Source organism: Pezoporus wallicus, unplaced genomic scaffold, assembly GCF_028554395.1.
Source record: "Pezoporus wallicus isolate ANWC-B61680 ecotype Strahan unplaced genomic scaffold, APGP_CSIRO_Pwel_v1 contig_3817, whole genome shotgun sequence".
Taxonomy (NCBI): Eukaryota; Metazoa; Chordata; class Aves; order Psittaciformes; family Psittacidae; genus Pezoporus; species Pezoporus wallicus.
In genome coordinates this window covers 15346412-15365826 of record NW_026635157.1, presented here as the reverse complement: position 1 = coordinate 15365826, position 19415 = coordinate 15346412, and the positions used below count along the sequence as shown (strand labels likewise).

Here is a 19415-nt window from a genome sequence, read left to right as displayed (position 1 = left end):
TAAAAGCAATGAAAGACTTCAGTAAAAGTGATAGGCAACATACTAACTGACAAAAAAGCAGCCAGTACATGAATAAATGTACTTCTATATGCATTCCTGCGCATACAACATATATCTACTTAAACTTCCAAATTTAAACTATAGAACTAAGGATATTATATCAACTTTCATGTAACTGGGGAGACAAAAACTGTGTAGCAATTGTAACAGTTCTGTGGTGAAGATGGTTTCAGCATAACTTTTTTTCTATCCTTTAGTCACCAAAGATCAGTTGGTTTACCTCTTGATATTAAGCAATGCCCAAGGTATGCCGGTGGGAGTGTTGAAAGCAGGTAGCAATTTCTCTCCAAGCTCTACTGCCTTTTTGCGGAAAACCTGGAAGTTAAGAAGAAACAAAGTGTTGGAAAATGCATTGTTGCTCCTACTACATTAATTTAGATAATACCATTATTAAGTGTACAGTACAAGTCATCTCAGCACAACAAAGCATCCCTGCATTTTTAGTGACGTCAAAGGAACGAAGCAGCGCGTCTCATTTTCCATTACACACAGTAAGTGGAGAACTCACACAGCAGGATCATGCAGTGATGATACCCAGATGACCTGCATCTGGCATGACTAGCATCAAGCCAGAGACATCAGCGTGGCTGCACCAGCTCCGGTTTGCTTCTTGCGCACTGCCTGCTGTGTCTGACAGGTACTCCAGGGTCAGAGAGAGGGCTGTTCTCCAGATAGGCTGCTAGACCCAGGCTGGCTGGTAGGCAGCCGGCATCTCCTCCCACAGTGGCAGGGATGCAGCCACAGAAATGCCACCTTTGCTCTGTATGAGGTTTATTAACAGCAGCTAAGCATGCTGTAGGAACCCAGGCTGGATTGCTTTGTGCCTGCCATACTGTGAATGTGCTGTACAGGCAGTCTGCAGACAAACCACATCACCCCCCTCAGAAAAAAAAGAAGAAAAACTGTATTTTTGCAGCACTACAGTCTTTAGGGACTTCTTTTATACAGCTGGTTTATACTCAGATGGTGTCAATGCCATGATTCATAAAAATATTGGAATATATCCCTGCAGGTAACTGAGACTTCACTTATCTTTAGCATCTAAAGTGCTCCAGCTTTCATCTTAAAAACAAGAAGCGGTAAGACCACGAACACTTAATACATGATCACAAATTGGCAAACAATTTAGCATGAGGAACTTTCATATCCACAGTAATAGTTACAAAGCTAGAACAAAGAAAATTTTGCTCTCCTTCCACTACCAGCTCAGCTCAAGTTACATTAACCTGACTTTTTGAGCACTAAGGGCTCTAGTAAGATAGTTTTTAATTAGAAGCAATATTGTTCCAACTTAAATATAGAAACCTATTTAGTGATTTCAATACGTGTATGTTCAAGGCCTATTTGCTTGGAATTACACTGAGATCCTATGCAATGGTGAAAGGGATTATCCCAGGTGTAGTGGCCAAGATAGCAAAGTCACCTTCATTGTTCTCCCTTTCTAATAACAGCTCCTTTCAATTAATTTTTTCTCCTCTCAGACATGTTTATGATAAATTATTATTTATGTCTAAGAAATCAACTTGTACATCTGCTGCATCTCACAGCGTAGCAAAACACTGTAATTTTTTTTAGAAGGAAAAAAAAGCACTTTTGTTGAAGTTGCCATTGTCCATCCCTCAAGCATGTCAAGGTCTCTCTGGGTGGCATCCCTTCCCTGCAGCATATCAACTGGATCTCACAGCTTGGTGTCATCGGCAAACTTGCTGAGGGCGCACTCAATCCCACTGTCCATGTCACTGACAAAGATGCTGAAGATGACTGGTCCCAACACCGATCCCTGAGGGGCGCCACTCATTACTGGTCTCCAGCCGGACATTGAGCCATTGACCACAACACTTTGTGCGTGGCCATCCAACCAGTTCTTTATCCACTGAATGGTCCATCCACCAAATTGATGTCTCTCCAGTTTAGAGACAAGGATGTTGTGTGGGGCAGTGCAAACGCTTGTGCAAGTCCAGGTAGATGATGTCAACTGCTTTACCCCTGTCCATCAGTTCTGTAGCCCCATCATAGAAGGCCACCAAATTGGTCAGGCAGGATTTCCCCTTAGTGAAGCCATGCTGGTTGTCACCAAGCACCTTGTTGTTTTTCATGTGCCTTAGCATGCCATCCAGGAGAATCCGCTCCAAGCTTTTGCCAGGCACAGAGGTGAGACTGACTGGTCTGTAATTCCCTGGGTCATCCATTTTCCTCTTCTTGAAAATAGGGGTTATATTTCCCTCTTTCCAGTCATTGGGAACTTCACCTGACTGCCATGATTTTTCAAATATGACGGACAGTGGCTTAGCAACTTCATTTGCCAGCTCCTTCAGGACCTGGAATTTTCTTGCGTATTTTGTGCACAAGACCCAGCGCCTTGTACACATAAATGAATGTAAAACTCTGGAATAATCATGTTACTTGTAAAAAAACTCTAGACTACCCCAAAGTATCTTTATATGACACAGATCTCAAGATTTTTGTGACAATAGTCCATGATTTAGAATTACAGTAGAAGGTATTCTGAGGGATGTTAAGTCATTTGAAGCTGAATTTTGGCTGGAGTCAGAAAACTTTTTAAGTGGATTGCATGTGAGTGCTGGGAGAAACTTGAAGCAGGGCAGCAAGGAAAACAATTTGCTCAGAAATCCTATCATAATCCATGTTATTTCTGACTCCCCTGATCACTGATTGTGTGGATTCTGCTGAGAGTTATGGATTTGTGATCTTCATCCAGCACATAATTCAGACTCCCCAAGGGTTAAAACCTTGAGGGACACTCAGAAATGTTTGGTGCAGAATAAAATCATCTTTTAGTAGATTTGCCTGAGAGAAGCAAGTGACCATAACCCACCAGGAGCCTACAAACTTTCCCCTCATTACACTACCTTGGTCTGTTGAACCCAAACCTATGCTTTGCTCTTTCAGCACAAGAGAGGTCTCCTCAGCCTTTCACTACATATGGTGTAATCAACTCATCAGCTTACCTTAGTATCTCTAAAACACTGAAGTATTAACAGGAGAACAGTTATGATGACCCTCCCAAGCAATGGACACACAAAGATCCTGAATTTCTGTAGCTCTTGCTGTGCAGAGTAAAACCCTATCTTTTGCTACAGATAAAGAGAGTAGACACTGTACTTTATGCAATGTGGTTAAAGGTGCCATATATACTCTGTTTATATGTGTATTTAAAGAATGTATTTAAAGATAAAAGGAGATCTCCCTTTCATAAAGCACATACATATTTAACCACAGCAGTGGCAGCCAAGCTCAGTAACTAGTTGTGTAGTTACTGTAACTACAAACAGTAACTTACAGGATGTGTTACTTCTTCCTCATTAAAAAGATTACATGCAAACTCAGAGGTAAGTTACAATAATTGCTTCTGGACAAAAATGTAACATTTTAGTATCTTAATTAAAGATTTGATGCACAGCAATAATGCTTTACTTTCACATTTCTACCTACTCATATTTTTTTCAATTATATTGTATTTCTTTTAGAAATTAACAACCTAATTGATTTCTTTCAAAATAAAATTGCCTACTTCATGGAAATGTCAAAAAGAATGGTTATCAAAAAATAAACACATCCGATATGAAGGGCTAATTTAACATGGCTGAATGACTGCTAAATCACTATATTAAGCACAACAGTATAGGAAAGAATGACAAGAATACACCACCACTCTGAATGACTGAACACCATGACAGCAGACTCATGCAGCAAAAAGATGCTCTTCAGCAAGGGTAAAAGGGGGAAGATTAATAAAGGAACCGTCTTATTGTTCAATTTGCAGCTTTAACAATTGAAAAAAATGTAATAGGAAAAGCAGGTACAGCAATTATTGCACACGTTCCACAATTCTCACCATACTTTTCTTTTGCAGAAACACCTAATATTGAACAAGAAATAAATATTGCACCGGGTGTAAACTATTTTTTTTTCAGATAATGAAAGTAAATAAAGAATAGGAACTTCTACTTGATGTCTCTATTGCCGACATGAATTTCAACTTTTTGCCATGCCATAATCTCTCCCCACTATCACTCAGTAATTTTTCAGTAAGCAAAAAGTATGACATCCATGTCTGAGATGCACAAACTAAAGGCAGAAATAACAGAGTACAAAACTGAGAGACATTATACATAATAAAGGAAAAGTTCTACAGCAGAATTTCCCATGACTTTGGTTATTTTGAAAGGCTTTAGGACTTTTCCTGGCCTCTGCTCATGGATGCTCAGCCAGCAGTAACACAGGCTTATTTACACAAAGTACTCCAACTGGATCAAACCTGGCAGAAGCTATCACAGCCCTCTGCCTCCACCCACACTTAGTTCTCACAGTTTAAATATTTTCTACAAGTCTAAAAGTCTACAAACCACTCCCAAGGCCTTTAAGACTTGCATTGCTGCTCTATCAAGATCAAGACTGCATACTTTTTAAGGAAGAGGGACTGTGGAGTTATTTACCTGACATATCAGCTATCCCTTTATCAGGGGATGCAATGAGCAAGCCACACTGTCACCAATCCCTTATTTTAAACTGAGAATTCAGAGGAAAGTACTATGGCTGCCTTTAAAAAGAAACCAAACCACTAAAAATTGCACTGACATTTAACTCAATTAGATACTATACTGCATCAAAGAAAATTATTCTAAGTGAAGCGCTGTGATGCAGAATAGAAATGATAATTGAAATCATTGAATACTTGATCATTGTGTAACGCTATAAGCTCAGGTAGGATATTAAATGCTTTCTTAAGCATTTCTTTCTAACCTAATTTTTGCCAGAAGACAGATTTTGGATGCGAGGTAATCCTTCTTGTTAAATTCCAAGTATTATTAATATCTTTAAATATGTAAGACCTCTAACAAACTTGCATGATATTGATTCACGCTGTATGACAGTTCTGTATAAGGCGGACTCATGGTACAAAACACAGATCCCTTCACACTCTGCAGTCCTACTCAAAATTAGCACTAAAGCAAATTAGTTAGTTACTATAGTCACAATAGATTATACAGAAGATAGAGTTAGTACATTTTCTATTCAGATGTACACTTATATTAGTAGGTTGTGAATTGTTAGTTAAAATAAGCTCAATGTTCAGCAAAGCAGCACCTTCTTTATCCTTTGAGTTAGCAATCTCAAGTGCCTAACAAACACAAAAGTCACTCCAAGCCATCACCATTACTCCAAGAAGAAAGTAGTAATACATAAACAAGAAATGCTATGCAAACTTGGCTTTCCTATTACTGTACCTCCACAGGCAGTTCACATACCAAGCCAAGAGGCAAAACATTATTTTTTCATTCTATTAGACATTCTTAATTGTTTTTTAAATATATAGAAATATTTTTGGTCTTCAGAAGAAAGAACAAAGTAACTTGGCAACTTCACCTACCAGACAACCACTGCCCAAAATGCTAGCAGGCATGCTTTTGCACAACACTGTACCTAGGGATGTTGTAAATCCCAATGCCAGAAGTCATCCACTTCCTCAGGAACTATAATCTGCATCTTTCATTCTAGTAGGACTGCTAGCACTCTTACTGAAAAAGCTAAGGAAAGTAACCACACTTACACAGTCAGTACTTCCATCAGCAGTTTTCCTACAGTAATTGCTTTTCTAATAAAAATCTTCTTTTTCTCAGATGTGACCTTAATTCAGTCACAAAGAGGCACTCTTCCTTACAAAAGTCTTTTGGGTATGTTTTTTTTTGTTGTTCTGTTTACTTTGTGCCACTTATGCAAATGCACAGGTTTGTGTGTGAATTAGGACACAAAGAAGTTGTGATTTTAAGGAACTATGTTTTCCAAATACCCACTTAATTTAAAGCAGTTACTGTCATTCTCTACACAACCTTGTGTCATGCAGATACCAAAAGTGTGTTTTGTGATTTTTTTTTAAATGGCTTTACAGAAGAAGAAGTATTTTTCTTTTGAAACAGATTGTTAAGAGGTCATACATCCAGAATTGCTTCCTCATGGTTATAAGACCCAATCCCACAATCGATCAGATTTTACAAACTTGTGTCCGTTATCAAACTTTTTTTAGGGTAAACAGTGTTCCCACAAAGAAATGAGGATTTGCCTGCACAGATGCAACTACAGGGCTGAGACCAGAGCTATCATCTGGTGAGCACTGGCTTTCATTACAGTGCAAGAATGTTAACTTCTTTGCATAAATAAAAACATTTCCTCTGGCTGGAATGACAAACCCCTTTGAAAATGTTAGATTACCTCATCATAGATTTAAATGCTGTTGCTAATCAGGAAGAAAAGAAAACACAGGAAACAAAGAAATATCTTGATTTGTGTATGAGGCATGTCTAATTAAAAAAGAGCGTAACATAGTACAATATCATAAATCAAAGAGCAGCCAGAATTCTGCCTTAAAAAGTCCTCCATATGAGGGGAACCAGAAAATAAATTTTAACATCAAAGGAAATAATCCTTCTTTTTTTTTCAATTCACAAAGACATTTTCTTCACTTTTCTAATTGTGTCAAATTAAACATCTTTCATTTTGTATTATATTTATAGATAGAAACTGACAAGCCACTAAGTAAGATTTATTGCTTTTCTTCCTGTACCTGACTGCCTTTCCCAGTAGGGTAAGGAAAGAATATTTCAGTGCAAAAGCAGGAAACGAGAACAGAAAAATGAACAGGGACAGATCGCTTTGCTGCACTTTAGAACACTGAATAGAAATCCTTTCAGCATAACAAATGTTGGTTTAGGTTTAAAGTGATCTGCCAGCAAAAGAGAACTCTCTTAGAAGAACTTGGTCCAATACCTTCTTCCCTGGAAGACAAACCAGGATTTCTGTTATATTTGCATTTGTTTAATTTTTGCAATGAACAATTAGAAATGCTACAAAAATTGTGGCACTCCATCTAACATACCAGAACACTTGAAATACAGTAAGCTGAATTCTTCCACTACCTTCAATACCAAGTGATACCACACTAAAGTATCCTGTTTGAAACTATTTCCTGTAACGTATTTTTCGTGTTTATGACACCTGGATAAGTTACCCAGCTGCTGGCATTAATTCAGCAGCAATTACTGCTTTTAGAATTACTGTCGCCTTGACACTAGCAGGTGGTTTTGAGTTTAATTTCATTCAGTCATCACTTGCAGCTGGCTGAACCAAGTCAGTTATGAATTATCTGTGCTACAAGGTGAGGAGACAGTTAATAACAATCCTGGAAACAAGTGTTGGAATGGTTCACATCAGTGTGGTTACCAGTACCAACAGAAGGAGCTCAACGGACTTCATTTAGGACTTTCAAGCCACAGCAGTATTTATTGTACACCCAGATCTAGAAATGCTGAAAGTGTGTTTTCAGCATTTTCCTCAGAAAAGAGACTGGGTCCAAGACCAGCTTGCTAGCTCTGAGCCAGCCCTGGTCCTGCTGGACCTAAACGAAGCACACATGAAATGCCACACCAATGCATGAGCCCACCACCAGCCCACAGCTGCACCCAACCTCATATCTTCTTACCAGGATACAGAAGAGGACAGTGCATTAAAAATGAGTGGCTCTGCTTGAGGCTACACCTACAATGGCCAAAGATAAGACAGAGCTAACTAGCATGAGTGCACATGTTGAAATCAGTCAGCAACATGCTCTTCAGCACTCTGCATTTTGAGGAAGCTTTCCATTTTTCATGCATAGACTCAGAGTACCTTTGCCCATCCTTATTACTTTGTCCAGAGCTAATAAGCTTCCCCTCAATCCCCAAGACTAAAGGGTCACTGGTGGCTGAGCAGAGCAGGGCTGGCTCTCCCTGAGTTGCACCAACCCAAAGTTCAGAAGGTTGTCTGGATATGGGAAGTTTTCCTGCAGAGGCAAGCCAAACCCACTAACAGGAGCATTCAAGGAACAGTCAGCCCAGACAGCAAGGACATGACTATGGGCTGGAAATTTAAATTTCCACCAATTCTGTAAAAGCAGCATGAAGAAAAAAAAGTGCGCTTTAGCTTTTTTACAAAGCATGGTTTGCCACACCTTGATATGAGAAACTTGACTGGACAGGGCAGCATTTTATTGTATTGAGAATTTGAAAAGATGCCTCCTCCCTGGAGATTATCAAAACACAACCTGCTGGGTTTCTCTCTTATCAGGATGCCAGCAGAGGGAGCACAAAATAGGCTGTTAGCACAGAGCAGGGGCATCTTTGGGTTAGGAGATGTCAGAAATCTCAAGAAAAGGATGAAATTAAACAACAAAACCCCACCCTTAGTTTGGTAATTAATCTCAGATGGTCTCATTAAAATTCTAAAAGCAGCATTAGTTTCTATACAAATCTCTCCCTCAGACATACAAACAATATCACAGCTGTATAAAGCAGGAGGGATGTTTCATTTAAAAATAATGACAATCTGCAGCCATTCTCACAATCCTGCTCAGCATTTACCATCATATAGTGCTGGGCTGGAATATGTTAAAAGCAAGCGATTTTCAGCAGGGAGAGTCTGGAAAATAGAGTCTGGTAGTTAACAGGGAACTTTCTACACCAATCTAAGGCTGAAACAGCCACAGGATAGTAATTATAATGAGAGCTTCAGTATGGGAATCCAAAGCTTACATGCAACACATATGCAAGAGCAGCAGGTATCAGAAAGCTCAAACCTTGCAAAAGCTCATGGCACCCAAGATGACGTGGCCATTCAGGTGTACACAAGTTTCCAGCTTTTGAAAATCATGATTATAGAAGTATGTAAACAACCTCATTGGAGAGATTCGGGCAGCTTGCGGCACCTGTGAGCAACAATGATCTCATCTGCAAACTAGTATTGTCTTTTTCACAACTTGAGGAAATAAAAACAACCATGGGTAAGCCTTTAGATTTGTACTGCACTTTAAAATACTCAGTACACTGGTCACCAGCTCATAGAAGCAGACATACCTTACAAAGATCCTTATTACAAAAAGTAGATTATATTGGGGGGGGGGGGTAAAAAATCCCTTCCTTAATTCAATTAGCCTGCTTTTGTTATGGTTTCACTGATGACAAGAAAATTAATTTTCTTCTCAAACTGATTATTGTACCAAAGAAGCCCCATAGTACCATGAAGAGATTCCCCCTGCAGAAAAGACTGTAGAGAACTTAATCAAATGGAAGTAACTGGATTAGTGAGAGATTTCCAGATTTAATTCAAAGGTACATAGCAACAAGCACAAAACCCTTCAAGATATCAGCAGCAGCCAACAGACTTCAGTTATTTTTTACTAAAGAATTTCTAAGTAATACATTGTGTTTGAAAATCTTATCTTAGAAAGGCCAGTAATATATGAGATGAACTGGCAGAAAGAAGGAAAGGCATAAACCAAAGAAACATACGGTAGCTTATACACATCTAAATTGAACATTAAAAACGGTAATGAAGGAATTGCTAAATAACTGCAGAATTAAAAAAAATTAAGGAAGAGTTTGTTCCAGTTATATTTAGTTATTTCCTTTTGTGCTATACATGTGCATTTTAGATTGGTTGCACATACATAAACTCCAAGAGCTTTTGACCAGGAAGAACTTTAAGACCAAAAGAAAAAAATGTAACTACTAATTTATCTACTAATGTCAAGAAAGCATTAGGTTTTTTTAAAGCTTATGTATACCTGCACAATTGAAAGCTAGAACCCATTAGCACACCTGGAAAGCTCATGAACTGACCATTTAATAACATCTTTGTTGTCATAATTCAAGAAAAGCTGGTGATGAACGTAGTAAACAAATTTTAACAATTGCCTGTAATAAAAAGAATTTGTTATGTGTAAATCCTTTGGGAATTCCTCATCCCAAACTCAGGGCAGCCTCAGTTTTTCAAGAGGTGTGATATACAGCATGAACAATGAGTAATGAGTTGGATTTGCTGCATATGTGCAAACAACTGTGTGCTGGCAGCTGGCTCCTGAGACCCAAACCACAGGTAGCAAGGTTCACTCCTACAAAAGCTGTGCTCAAATCTTAAGATTCTGAAATCCCACACCACCCCACATAAATAAATTAGGAAACAGCTCAGTGTCAGTCAGTCAGTGTCAAAACTTAGGATGCTAGTCTTGCATCCCATCAGCAATAAAAAGCCTGGAATCCCAGTTCTCCAGTCAAATAAAGCATGTGCTTCTAGCAAGGGCAGATGCAAAGCTAGCAGGCATTAAAACTGTCAGCAGCCCATGATGGAGGACTGAGCACACACCTAAGAACTAGTGGAAGTTTCAAATCTCTGCTTTTATCCAATATCCACATAACTGGAACAGGACATGAACCCGTTATATACCTATTAACACTATGGTATATCCTGCTTTGAACAACAGGCAGCATTGTAAGAGGCACCATGAAACTGCACAACTGAAGGATAAACACACTACCAGTAAAAAACTCCTTCCCAAGACCCCTCCGTTCCCAACAAAACAACCACCCCTCAAACCTGCAGAAATCCGATATTCAAATGCTTGGATGCTGGTGAGAGACACTGTCAACCCTAGAAGCAACTCTTAGACTAACACCAGGCAGGGATGTAAAGACCACAAAATATACCATGCATTTAGAGCTCAGGTGTTCTACAGTTAGGAAGATGATACATGCATTTGAAAATATATTGGATGTAAATAAATATGAATGAAATTAAAAATATGGCATATACAATGCAAAATCATTATACTGTGAAGCGATACAGAAAACATCTGGATGTCATCTTAGAGATTTGTGTTTTTCCAGATTAAGGAAACAGCTGCCTTAGTAAAATTACTCATATCCACCAGTAATGAAGAGTATCTTTTAGCAGAATTCCTCCGTTAAGCCACAAGCATCTGCTTCCTAATTTTCTTTTTATTTAATCTTGTGTACCCAGCCCAAGTGCTGTAACAACAAATTTAAATAGCTGCCTCATTTTACATTTTGCAAGCTATCACATCTAAACAAAGAATAACACTTTGCATATGAAACTCTCCGTTCAAGCAGGTGACCATTGAGAGGTGATTTGCAACACCATCTGTGTGAAAGCAAGGCTGCGATGGAGGAGCCTAATAAACTTTGCATGGTGAATCAATAATTACATCCTTAATGTAGCATAAAATGCTAACAGAAGATTCAGTCCTGGCCTTGTAAATACAACTGTATCTTTAATTCTGATACCATTCAAGTGATTCAGTGATACCTTCACTCCAAAGTATGCTCCTAGTCCACAGCATAGAAAAAGCTGAAATCGCTCTGCATAGGTAAAGGTTATTCTATTCGCTTTTTACAGTTAACTGAACAGCAAATGAAGAGCTGTTTCAGCCAGTGTTACATGATACTTGTAAGTCTTGTCCTGGTGTTAATGGATTTTTAAATGATGCTTATCAAATATGCAAGTATAACAACATGAACAGGATACTAAGTTTGCCCACTTTAATTCTTCTTCTGCTCATTTTTTTCCTAGATTCATTTACACACTTCAATATTTTTCTCCAACCTCAGGATAATAGCTTAATGAAACGACTCTTAGCAGTTGGAATCAAAATGAAATGATCCTTGGACAGAAGGGTGCAAGACTCAGAATCTCCTATATTCTGCCATCTTCCTTGCATTGACCACATGGGTACCTGCAGAGCAAACCTGGTCAACATGCTAAGCCAAGAAAACAAAAATAACTACTTTGTCTTTTTGTTCTGGTCCTCCTCAAAAGGGCAGTCTTCCTGAATCACCACAGTCTCAACCTGACACCATCGCCAGTATTTTAAGTCAGGCATTTTTATCACCCAGCTCAGGGCTTGTTCCTTCTGGAAAGAGTTATTCCTACTGCTGGTGTCATGGCCCTAAAAAAGGAAATATTTCTTTTTCCCTGTTCTTTTCATGCAAAGTGCTCCAGATAGCCAAGAGGCTGTGTTTTCATGAAGCTGCGAGTGAAACTTCACAATGGTTGAGGTTCAAAGGGACCCTGTGGAGGTCATCTGGTCTGACCCCACCTGCTCAGGCAGAGCCACATAGAACCAGTTGCCTAGGACTAAGCCCAGATAGCTTTTGAGTATCTCCAAGGATGGAGACTCCACAACTTCCATGGGCAATCTCTGCAGTGCTCGGTCACCCTCACAGTAAAAATGTGTTCCTTGATGTTCGGAGGAAATCTTCTGCGCTTCAGTTTCTGCTGAAAGTTATATATAAATGTTATACATATATTGTGGTAGAGCATCAGGGCTTGCACAAGGGCAGTGTCATAGAACAGTCCTAAGTGAGTTCTGTCTGGTGTAAACATTGGAACAAACTATTTATCAGCAAGTCTCCTCTTGTAAGGTAGTAGTGGCTTGCCTTAGAAAGAAGCAAGCTGTAACCTAATAACAACTGAGAACCAGCAAACTACATATAACAAAGGTGACAAAAGGAGTAGGGCAAGGAACAAAGCAGGATGAAAATCCAAACTGACAAATTTGAATACCAAAGTTTTAAAACAAGCTCAGCACAGAATTGTGGAGTTCCAGGCTTTACAGAGTCTTCATTAATCACAAACAGCTTAAAGAGTCTCATTTGCATTGAAGTTTACTCTAATGCCCTTTACCAGAGATTCTCTGTTCCTCTTCACACTTGGGCAATTCCACTCACCATTAATTTGATGTGTTCATGGCTACAAGTAGAATAAATTAAAGCCTACTCTTTTTGAGTGTTTCTTCTGCTCTTTAAACATAGATCAAATTGTTATGGTTTAACCCTAGCCAGCTACTAACTACTGCTCAGCCACTTGCTCGTTCCCCAGCCCCCCCACACCCTGGGAACAGAATCAGAAAAAGGTAAAACCTGCAGGTTGAGACAACAATAGTTTAATAATTGAAATAAAGTAAAATATAACAATAACAACAATACCAATAATAGAGAAAAGAGAGGGAGGAATAAAACCCAAGAAACACAAGTGATGCACAATACAATTGCTCACCACCTGCTGACTGATACCCAGCCCATCCCTGACCAGCGGTCAGTCCCTTCTGGCCAGCTGCCCCCAGTTTATATACTGTGCACGATGTTCTGTGGTATGGAATACCCCTTTGGTTAATTTGGGTCAGGTGTCCTGTGTCTGCTTCCTTCTGGCTTCTTGTGCCCCTCCTCAGGGGCACAGCATGAGAGACTGAGAAGTCCTTGATCAGGGTAAACGCTACTTAGCAACAACTAAAACATTGGTGTGTTATCAACATTGTTCTCAGACTAAAGCCAAAACACAGCACTGCACCAGCTACTAAGAAAAAAATTAACTCTATCCCAGCCAAAACCAGGACACAAATATAAAAGAGTATTCACTGAAAATTAATGTTTTATATTAAGGCTGCCCCACGTTTAAACAGTAAAGTGCTTCTTTTAATCCTTATGCTATGCTAGGATTGAAGTTGACACAGGAATTTCCAGATTTTGTGATCTCAGATACTGGAAAGATCATAAATACTTTAAAAAGTAAAATGATCACAAGTACAAAGACAGTGCCAACTGTCACTCTGCTAGATTTACAGCTTAGGAACAAGCCATTTGATCATAAACAGCCTGATATTTTCCTACCACCAGCAGCTACAGACTGCTTCTGTTTTATATATATATATACACACATATATGGAAAAGGAGCCAAGAGTTTTATCTGTTCCAGCCCTAATATTTTAGTGGTTTCTCGGATTACAAATAAATGTTCATATATGTCACAACCGCAACCATCATAGAAACTACTTCTTTAATTTTTTTGGACATAAATTCCATTAAAAACAATGGGATTGACAAGGTGCCCATTTGGGTAAATTCAGCTTGGATTTGCAGCTGTGCAAATAGCTTAGCTTGACTCCATGACAGGTGAGCTCTGTAACGCCAGCAGTTGCATTGATGATGTGTTCCTAAGAAATTATTTTTCAGGGGAGAGGAATGTGTTAAAATTTAGCAGGCTCTGCAGGTTCCTTCCTTTACCAGACCCCTGACATACCATCTAGCTGGCTTTTTATAGAATCAGAATAGAATCAAGTAACAAGAAAAAAACTTCTTTTGTATAGCAGGAAAAGAAGATGATGGCTTCTTAACACAGCACTTGCTTTCTTATTGTTCAGACTTCTCTGAAAGACAATAGTTACTGAATTGTCTGCTGAATAACAGGCACATCAAAACCAAGCCTAAATAAAGTGCTTGTGTATTTTCCTTAAATTAAATATAAGAAATGTGAACTCTCTTGTAGTTCTTTTTATGTAAGCCAAACAGGAGGCTTCAAGAGAGAACTATGATTTAAGAAGCTGCTTTTATGTTGTAAGTTAAACCATCAGACAGACTAATTCAATTCCTTTCTGTTTACTGTAAGAGTATTTCTCTTGCTGGACAAGCCATAAAACTCAAGTGACTAAAACATAAGAGGGCAAGCAGACATTTCCCATTCTTAAGAGAAAGAAACAAATGCTCTCGCTGAAGAGCAGTGCTGCCAGCAAGTCATAAATTTACGAGCTATTCAATAGCTTCTCTGATTTCCCTGCAGTTAAAACTTCTTTTACAGTTAAAACCTCAAAATTATTCCTGTAATTAAACAGCCATAAGATGTCTTCTTCAAAGATTAACACTATTTGTGAATGCAGTGTATATTTGGAGGAAATAATGGAGGTATTCATAAAGATTTCAAGTATGCATATCAGCATACATAGGCATTGTTACTTGGTTTTCCATCCCCCCACCCTGAAACAAGGACAAAAAAAAGACATGACAGTCTCATAATTCTCAATTTTTACCAAAATTCATGACATGGCTTTAGTGTTTTACTTTACTCTTTGACTGAACACACTTCATACAGCCATTCCTAGAGAGAATACTTTGCAAGTTTCACTTAATTATTTTTACATTTGATGGTATGTAAATTAAAACATTACAGTACCTTGAACTGTAATTTCAAATTGGAACTAGATATTAAAAGAAGTCTTAAAGGTAAGATTTAAAAAGGGGCATCTTACCACCAGCTACAGTCATTACTTCTATTATCAGCTGTCATAGCCTGTCAAGAAAAAATTGGTTGAGCAAGGAGTTCTTGTTATCTCAGTAAGTCTTTACTTTTGGCCTTGGGTCAGTTAATAACCATATTAGCTTAACATACAACCTTAAAGCAAATCAGAAAGGCTGATGGCATTTTACATTGAAGTAAGTCTACCCAGACGTGCGAGTACCATCCTCAGTCTCCTGCAGCAGTGTGGCAATGTTTGCCCAGAGCACCTCAGCAGTTATTGATCTTGCCTGGAATCAGGAAGATTATTTGTTCCTCCCTCTAGAATATAAATGGAAATAAAAGCAACTCTGGAGAGAAAAGACTGCACAGAGTCTGAATGATGTTTGTAAGCACACTACAGCAGCAAATGCTGATGCGAATGTTTGAATTATTCACTGGTTTTGCATGATAAAAGCAAAAAGATTGAAATTGTCTCTATACTATGAATAGTGTTTTTAAGAACAAGTTAGGGAAAATGGCATCCTTTACGAAATGGTATTGTGAGCTGCTGACTGTTCTGCAGCTGTTGGTTTGAAAAGAACAAAAAAGTTTTCAAAGAAAAATAGAAAAGAATGAAGTTCATAGCATTTCCTTTTTTTATGATGATCCTGAGGATCTACTGGACTGTAAAATTATCTAGTCATGCTTGCAAAAATTAAGGACAAGTTGCCCCCAAGGGACAGCACGATTTTAAGGGACTAACTGGACTGAACCAGCTTCCAAAACCAACTAGTATGGTTATTTTGCTTAGCCTGCAAAAGCAGATGATTGCCCAAAGGCTGAAGAACAGAAACAAACCAGATATCTAGCTCTTCAGATTAACTTGTTACAGAGCCTTTTCAGTAGTTCAATGCATCTGAATCATAAGAAACAATGGAACCTGCCCTCAATGCCAGAAGATTACCTTCTGTTAATTGAAGGTTGAGACTCTACTCCAGTAACACTGCTGCTGGAATGATCTTCCTTGTTTGCTTTAGATTTTGTCAGTTTACACAAGGTTGTGTTTTTTCGGATGTTAACATAAGCTTTTGAGTCCTCATGTAGCTAAATGATAAGAGTCCCCTCATACTGTAATGTCTTATTTAGCTACCATTTGAAGGAGTTAATCAAGGTCAAGTGAGTTACTGTAAGCAGAGGTGTTGTGTGAAGAATATCAGAGCTGAACACATCAAACAAAATCCAAGTTCTTCAGAATATCTGACGACCTCCTGACCTCTCATACCTTATGCTTTACTAGAAAATTAAACAATAAGATACCTAACCAGCTAACACCTGTGGAAAATCAAAAATGTAATACTTGTTGACAAAAGACTTGCAATGTAAACAGTGAGCTAAGAAACTGACTCTGCTGTTTAAATACATCCTAAACTGTTTTTCCTTGAGGAAAGCAAGCAAGATTTATACAAAACAGTGGTGTTACATACTACAGCTCTTCACTTCTCTTTCACCTTTCAAATCTTCATGGCAGTGATTTTCTTCATCCTCTTCTCAGTCTTTGGCTTAAGCAAAGTTTGCCTATTTCTATGCTCTTTGCCCTATGCAAAATGAGCGCTTATATTGACTGGTCTGAGATAAAAAAAGATCTGGTTTTCAAGTACTTCATGACAGCTCTGTTTAGGTGCCATCACCTGCCAAATCCCAAATCCTCTCTGGCATCCATTGTGCTGGAAGTGGCACAGGATTTTTCATGTGAACAATTTTTCCAAATTCCTTCTCAATCATTTGCACATAGGCTTCAAATACAGTCTGTGTACAGCAGAGGCAAGCTTTTGGCACAAGAGAGACAGGGCTGCACTCATTTGTCAACCATTCATCAATATTATTCAACTGTTGCATTTTTACAAACAATGCAAACAAATAGCATGTGGATTCCTGCAATTTCCAAAAGATTTGGGAAAAGCTCCCTCCTCATCTTTCCTTTCAAATGTTTCAGATTTCTGTTGTTTGAAAATCACAAACAATATATCCTGCCAAAAAACCACACAGGCCAATTAGCACTCTCCATAAATTGATCCCAGGAGCTCATGCCAACTTACAGCTAGTGAACTTTGTTTATATCTGTTCCGGGTTTGATCTGCTGAGCAAGGTGTATTGCTAAATCCAAAGGAGACTAAAGGAATATCTGTTTCTTCTGCAACAAAGATACCATTATCTGTACCTATTGCTGAAGGCATGAAGGGCACACAAGAACAGCAATGATGTCTGTTTCTGATTTCAGGCATTCGTTTTCTCAATGATTTCGAGTAAGCTCCAAGCAGCGGGACTTGTATGTAGCACAAAGTGCTGTTTTGTAACAAATCTCTAACCTGATCCTTCAGACAGCAAATTGTATAAGAAACTTAACCAATTTCATCACACATTTCTATACACTTTATATTTAAAATACGTAGAGTTAATGTTTACATAGTCTTTAATAGAAGTAAATTAAATTTTAACAAAAAGGTACAAAAGTAGAAGGATTCTTTGCTAAAATCAGATTTGGGAATCTGATGGAATGCCTTTAGTAGTTGCCAATAGAATGAAAAATTCGGGAATCTTCTACTGGATGGATAGTTTATGCTTTTATCTTCTCCAAGCTCATAAAGAGAAGGTGCTTTATCTTCTACTTAACTCCCAGGTTAGTAAAAAATAACTTCTGTATCAGACTCAGTCTATGGAGACAAAGCACAAAATGGAATCTTACATAAAGTAGCTATAGCTGTGAAAGATTTAAATGAAGAAATGAAGAGTTACTCCATGCCTAGAGTAAAATGCTCGTATATACAATTTCCACCTGTACTCCTTGGGGAGAAAAAGAAAAAAAATCAGTACGATGATTCAATAACATTTATTACTTATCACCTACTTGAACTTTTATAATATACCCACAGAGAGAATACACTTTCAAAAATATTTTATATAGCCTAGAATTAAAGGAGGGTAAACTAATGCTGATCTACTCCGTCAGCACTGACTGAGGTATTTTTATGTGGCTTTCATTTGCAGAAATAAGTCAAATTCTCAGATGTAATTATATATATTATTCTTTAAATATAGCTAGGATACTTGCAACAATCTTAACACTACTTGTAAATGGCTCCACAGAACCCTGTATTTAACCCTATCTTGTACATTTTCTATTGAATTTGCAGAACAGAACAATCCCCCCAACTCTTTAGGCAAAGTTTTTACTCTTTTTTATGATTTTTCCTTTATGACTGCAGTTGCATTTGGTGCTGCAAAATGACAGAACTGAATACTGAGACAAATGTCTTAGAAACTGAACTTTGAGGATGCACGGTGACTCTGGACAGACTGTGAATAGCATATCATGTCTTCTGTATAATATATTAACCCCCACACAAAGAATTCTTCTGGGTCTCTCTAGAGCTGCTGCTCAAAAGGAAAGAACCCACACTAGTATATCTGGTAAACATGTCCTCTCCAACTGTGCTGTACAGCCACAATCAAGTGAAACTGCGGGAGCTGGTTGAGAGCCAAATCCTCAGAACAAACAAATCAGCTCTCTCTCAGCTGCTTGAATTCTACTTAATAAAATAGCTCATGAGCTCATGTCAAACACACCAGCTGTTACAAACACAATTAGATATTACTTAGCTCTCATTATCATCCATTCTACTTTCTAACAGTTTACCAGCTTTAGTATCAGGCTATAGTAGTTTGGAGGTGAGCAGGGATTTTTGTTAATGTAATGAGCAATAAAGCATTTTGGTCTAGTTATTTCTAAAGTCAATACATGAATGCAAAAAAAAAGTCCAAGAAATTTGCCATGTGACAAAATAAATTTTTGTTGTTTTGAAAAAACTCCCCTAACAAACTTCTTTCAGTTATGGAAACTTAAAACCACAAAAAGTGAAGAATATGGTTATGTACAGGTCAGGGTTCTAAACTCATGTTTCTCAGATCAAAAGTAGGGCTCTGGTTCCTGGTTTCTTAGTAGGCTTGGTTATGGCAGCTAGAGGAGGTTAACACCATAGCTTCTCCCTGTCCTCCTGCTGTGGATACTCATACTGATGACAGACATCTAAAACATACCCACTGCTGAACTCCAGTAGACAGCCGCTCACTGAATGAATGTAAATTGCCGCTATTTTCACTATACATTAGTAGACATTATTATGACATTAGTATACATTATTATGAGGCACAAAAATTGTTGGTGATAGTAGCTAATTGCATGCTTGGTGTACAGTGGTGGAGGCTCCACAGGGCTTTACGTACTTATAGAGCTGAAAGAGAGTTCCTGGTTGTGGTATGTGCGTGTAGTATCAGTATCTCCAATGCAGAGAGGAAAGAGAAGGAAAACCAAGAAGCAAAACTTGAATTAAGTGCAAGACTGGAAATCAGCATCTCTATTACCATCCTTTGAAGTTTCCACAGAGTTATCTCAGCTTGAGAGG

The 19415-nt window shown here is 38.3% G+C and overlaps 1 protein-coding gene across 1 annotated transcript in view; it reads right to left on the bottom strand.

Annotated features, from left to right (window-relative positions):
- Positions 1 to 74: 74 nt before the first annotated feature.
- MAN1A1 (mannosidase alpha class 1A member 1) overlaps positions 75 to 19415 on the bottom strand; it is an 85428-nt gene continuing 66087 nt past the window's right edge. Inside the window, exon 5 of the mRNA XM_057409673.1 lies at positions 75 to 375. Coding sequence (XP_057265656.1) covers positions 277 to 375 — 99 coding nt within the window. The 3' untranslated portion in view covers positions 75 to 276. The remainder of the gene's footprint in view (positions 376 to 19415) is intronic.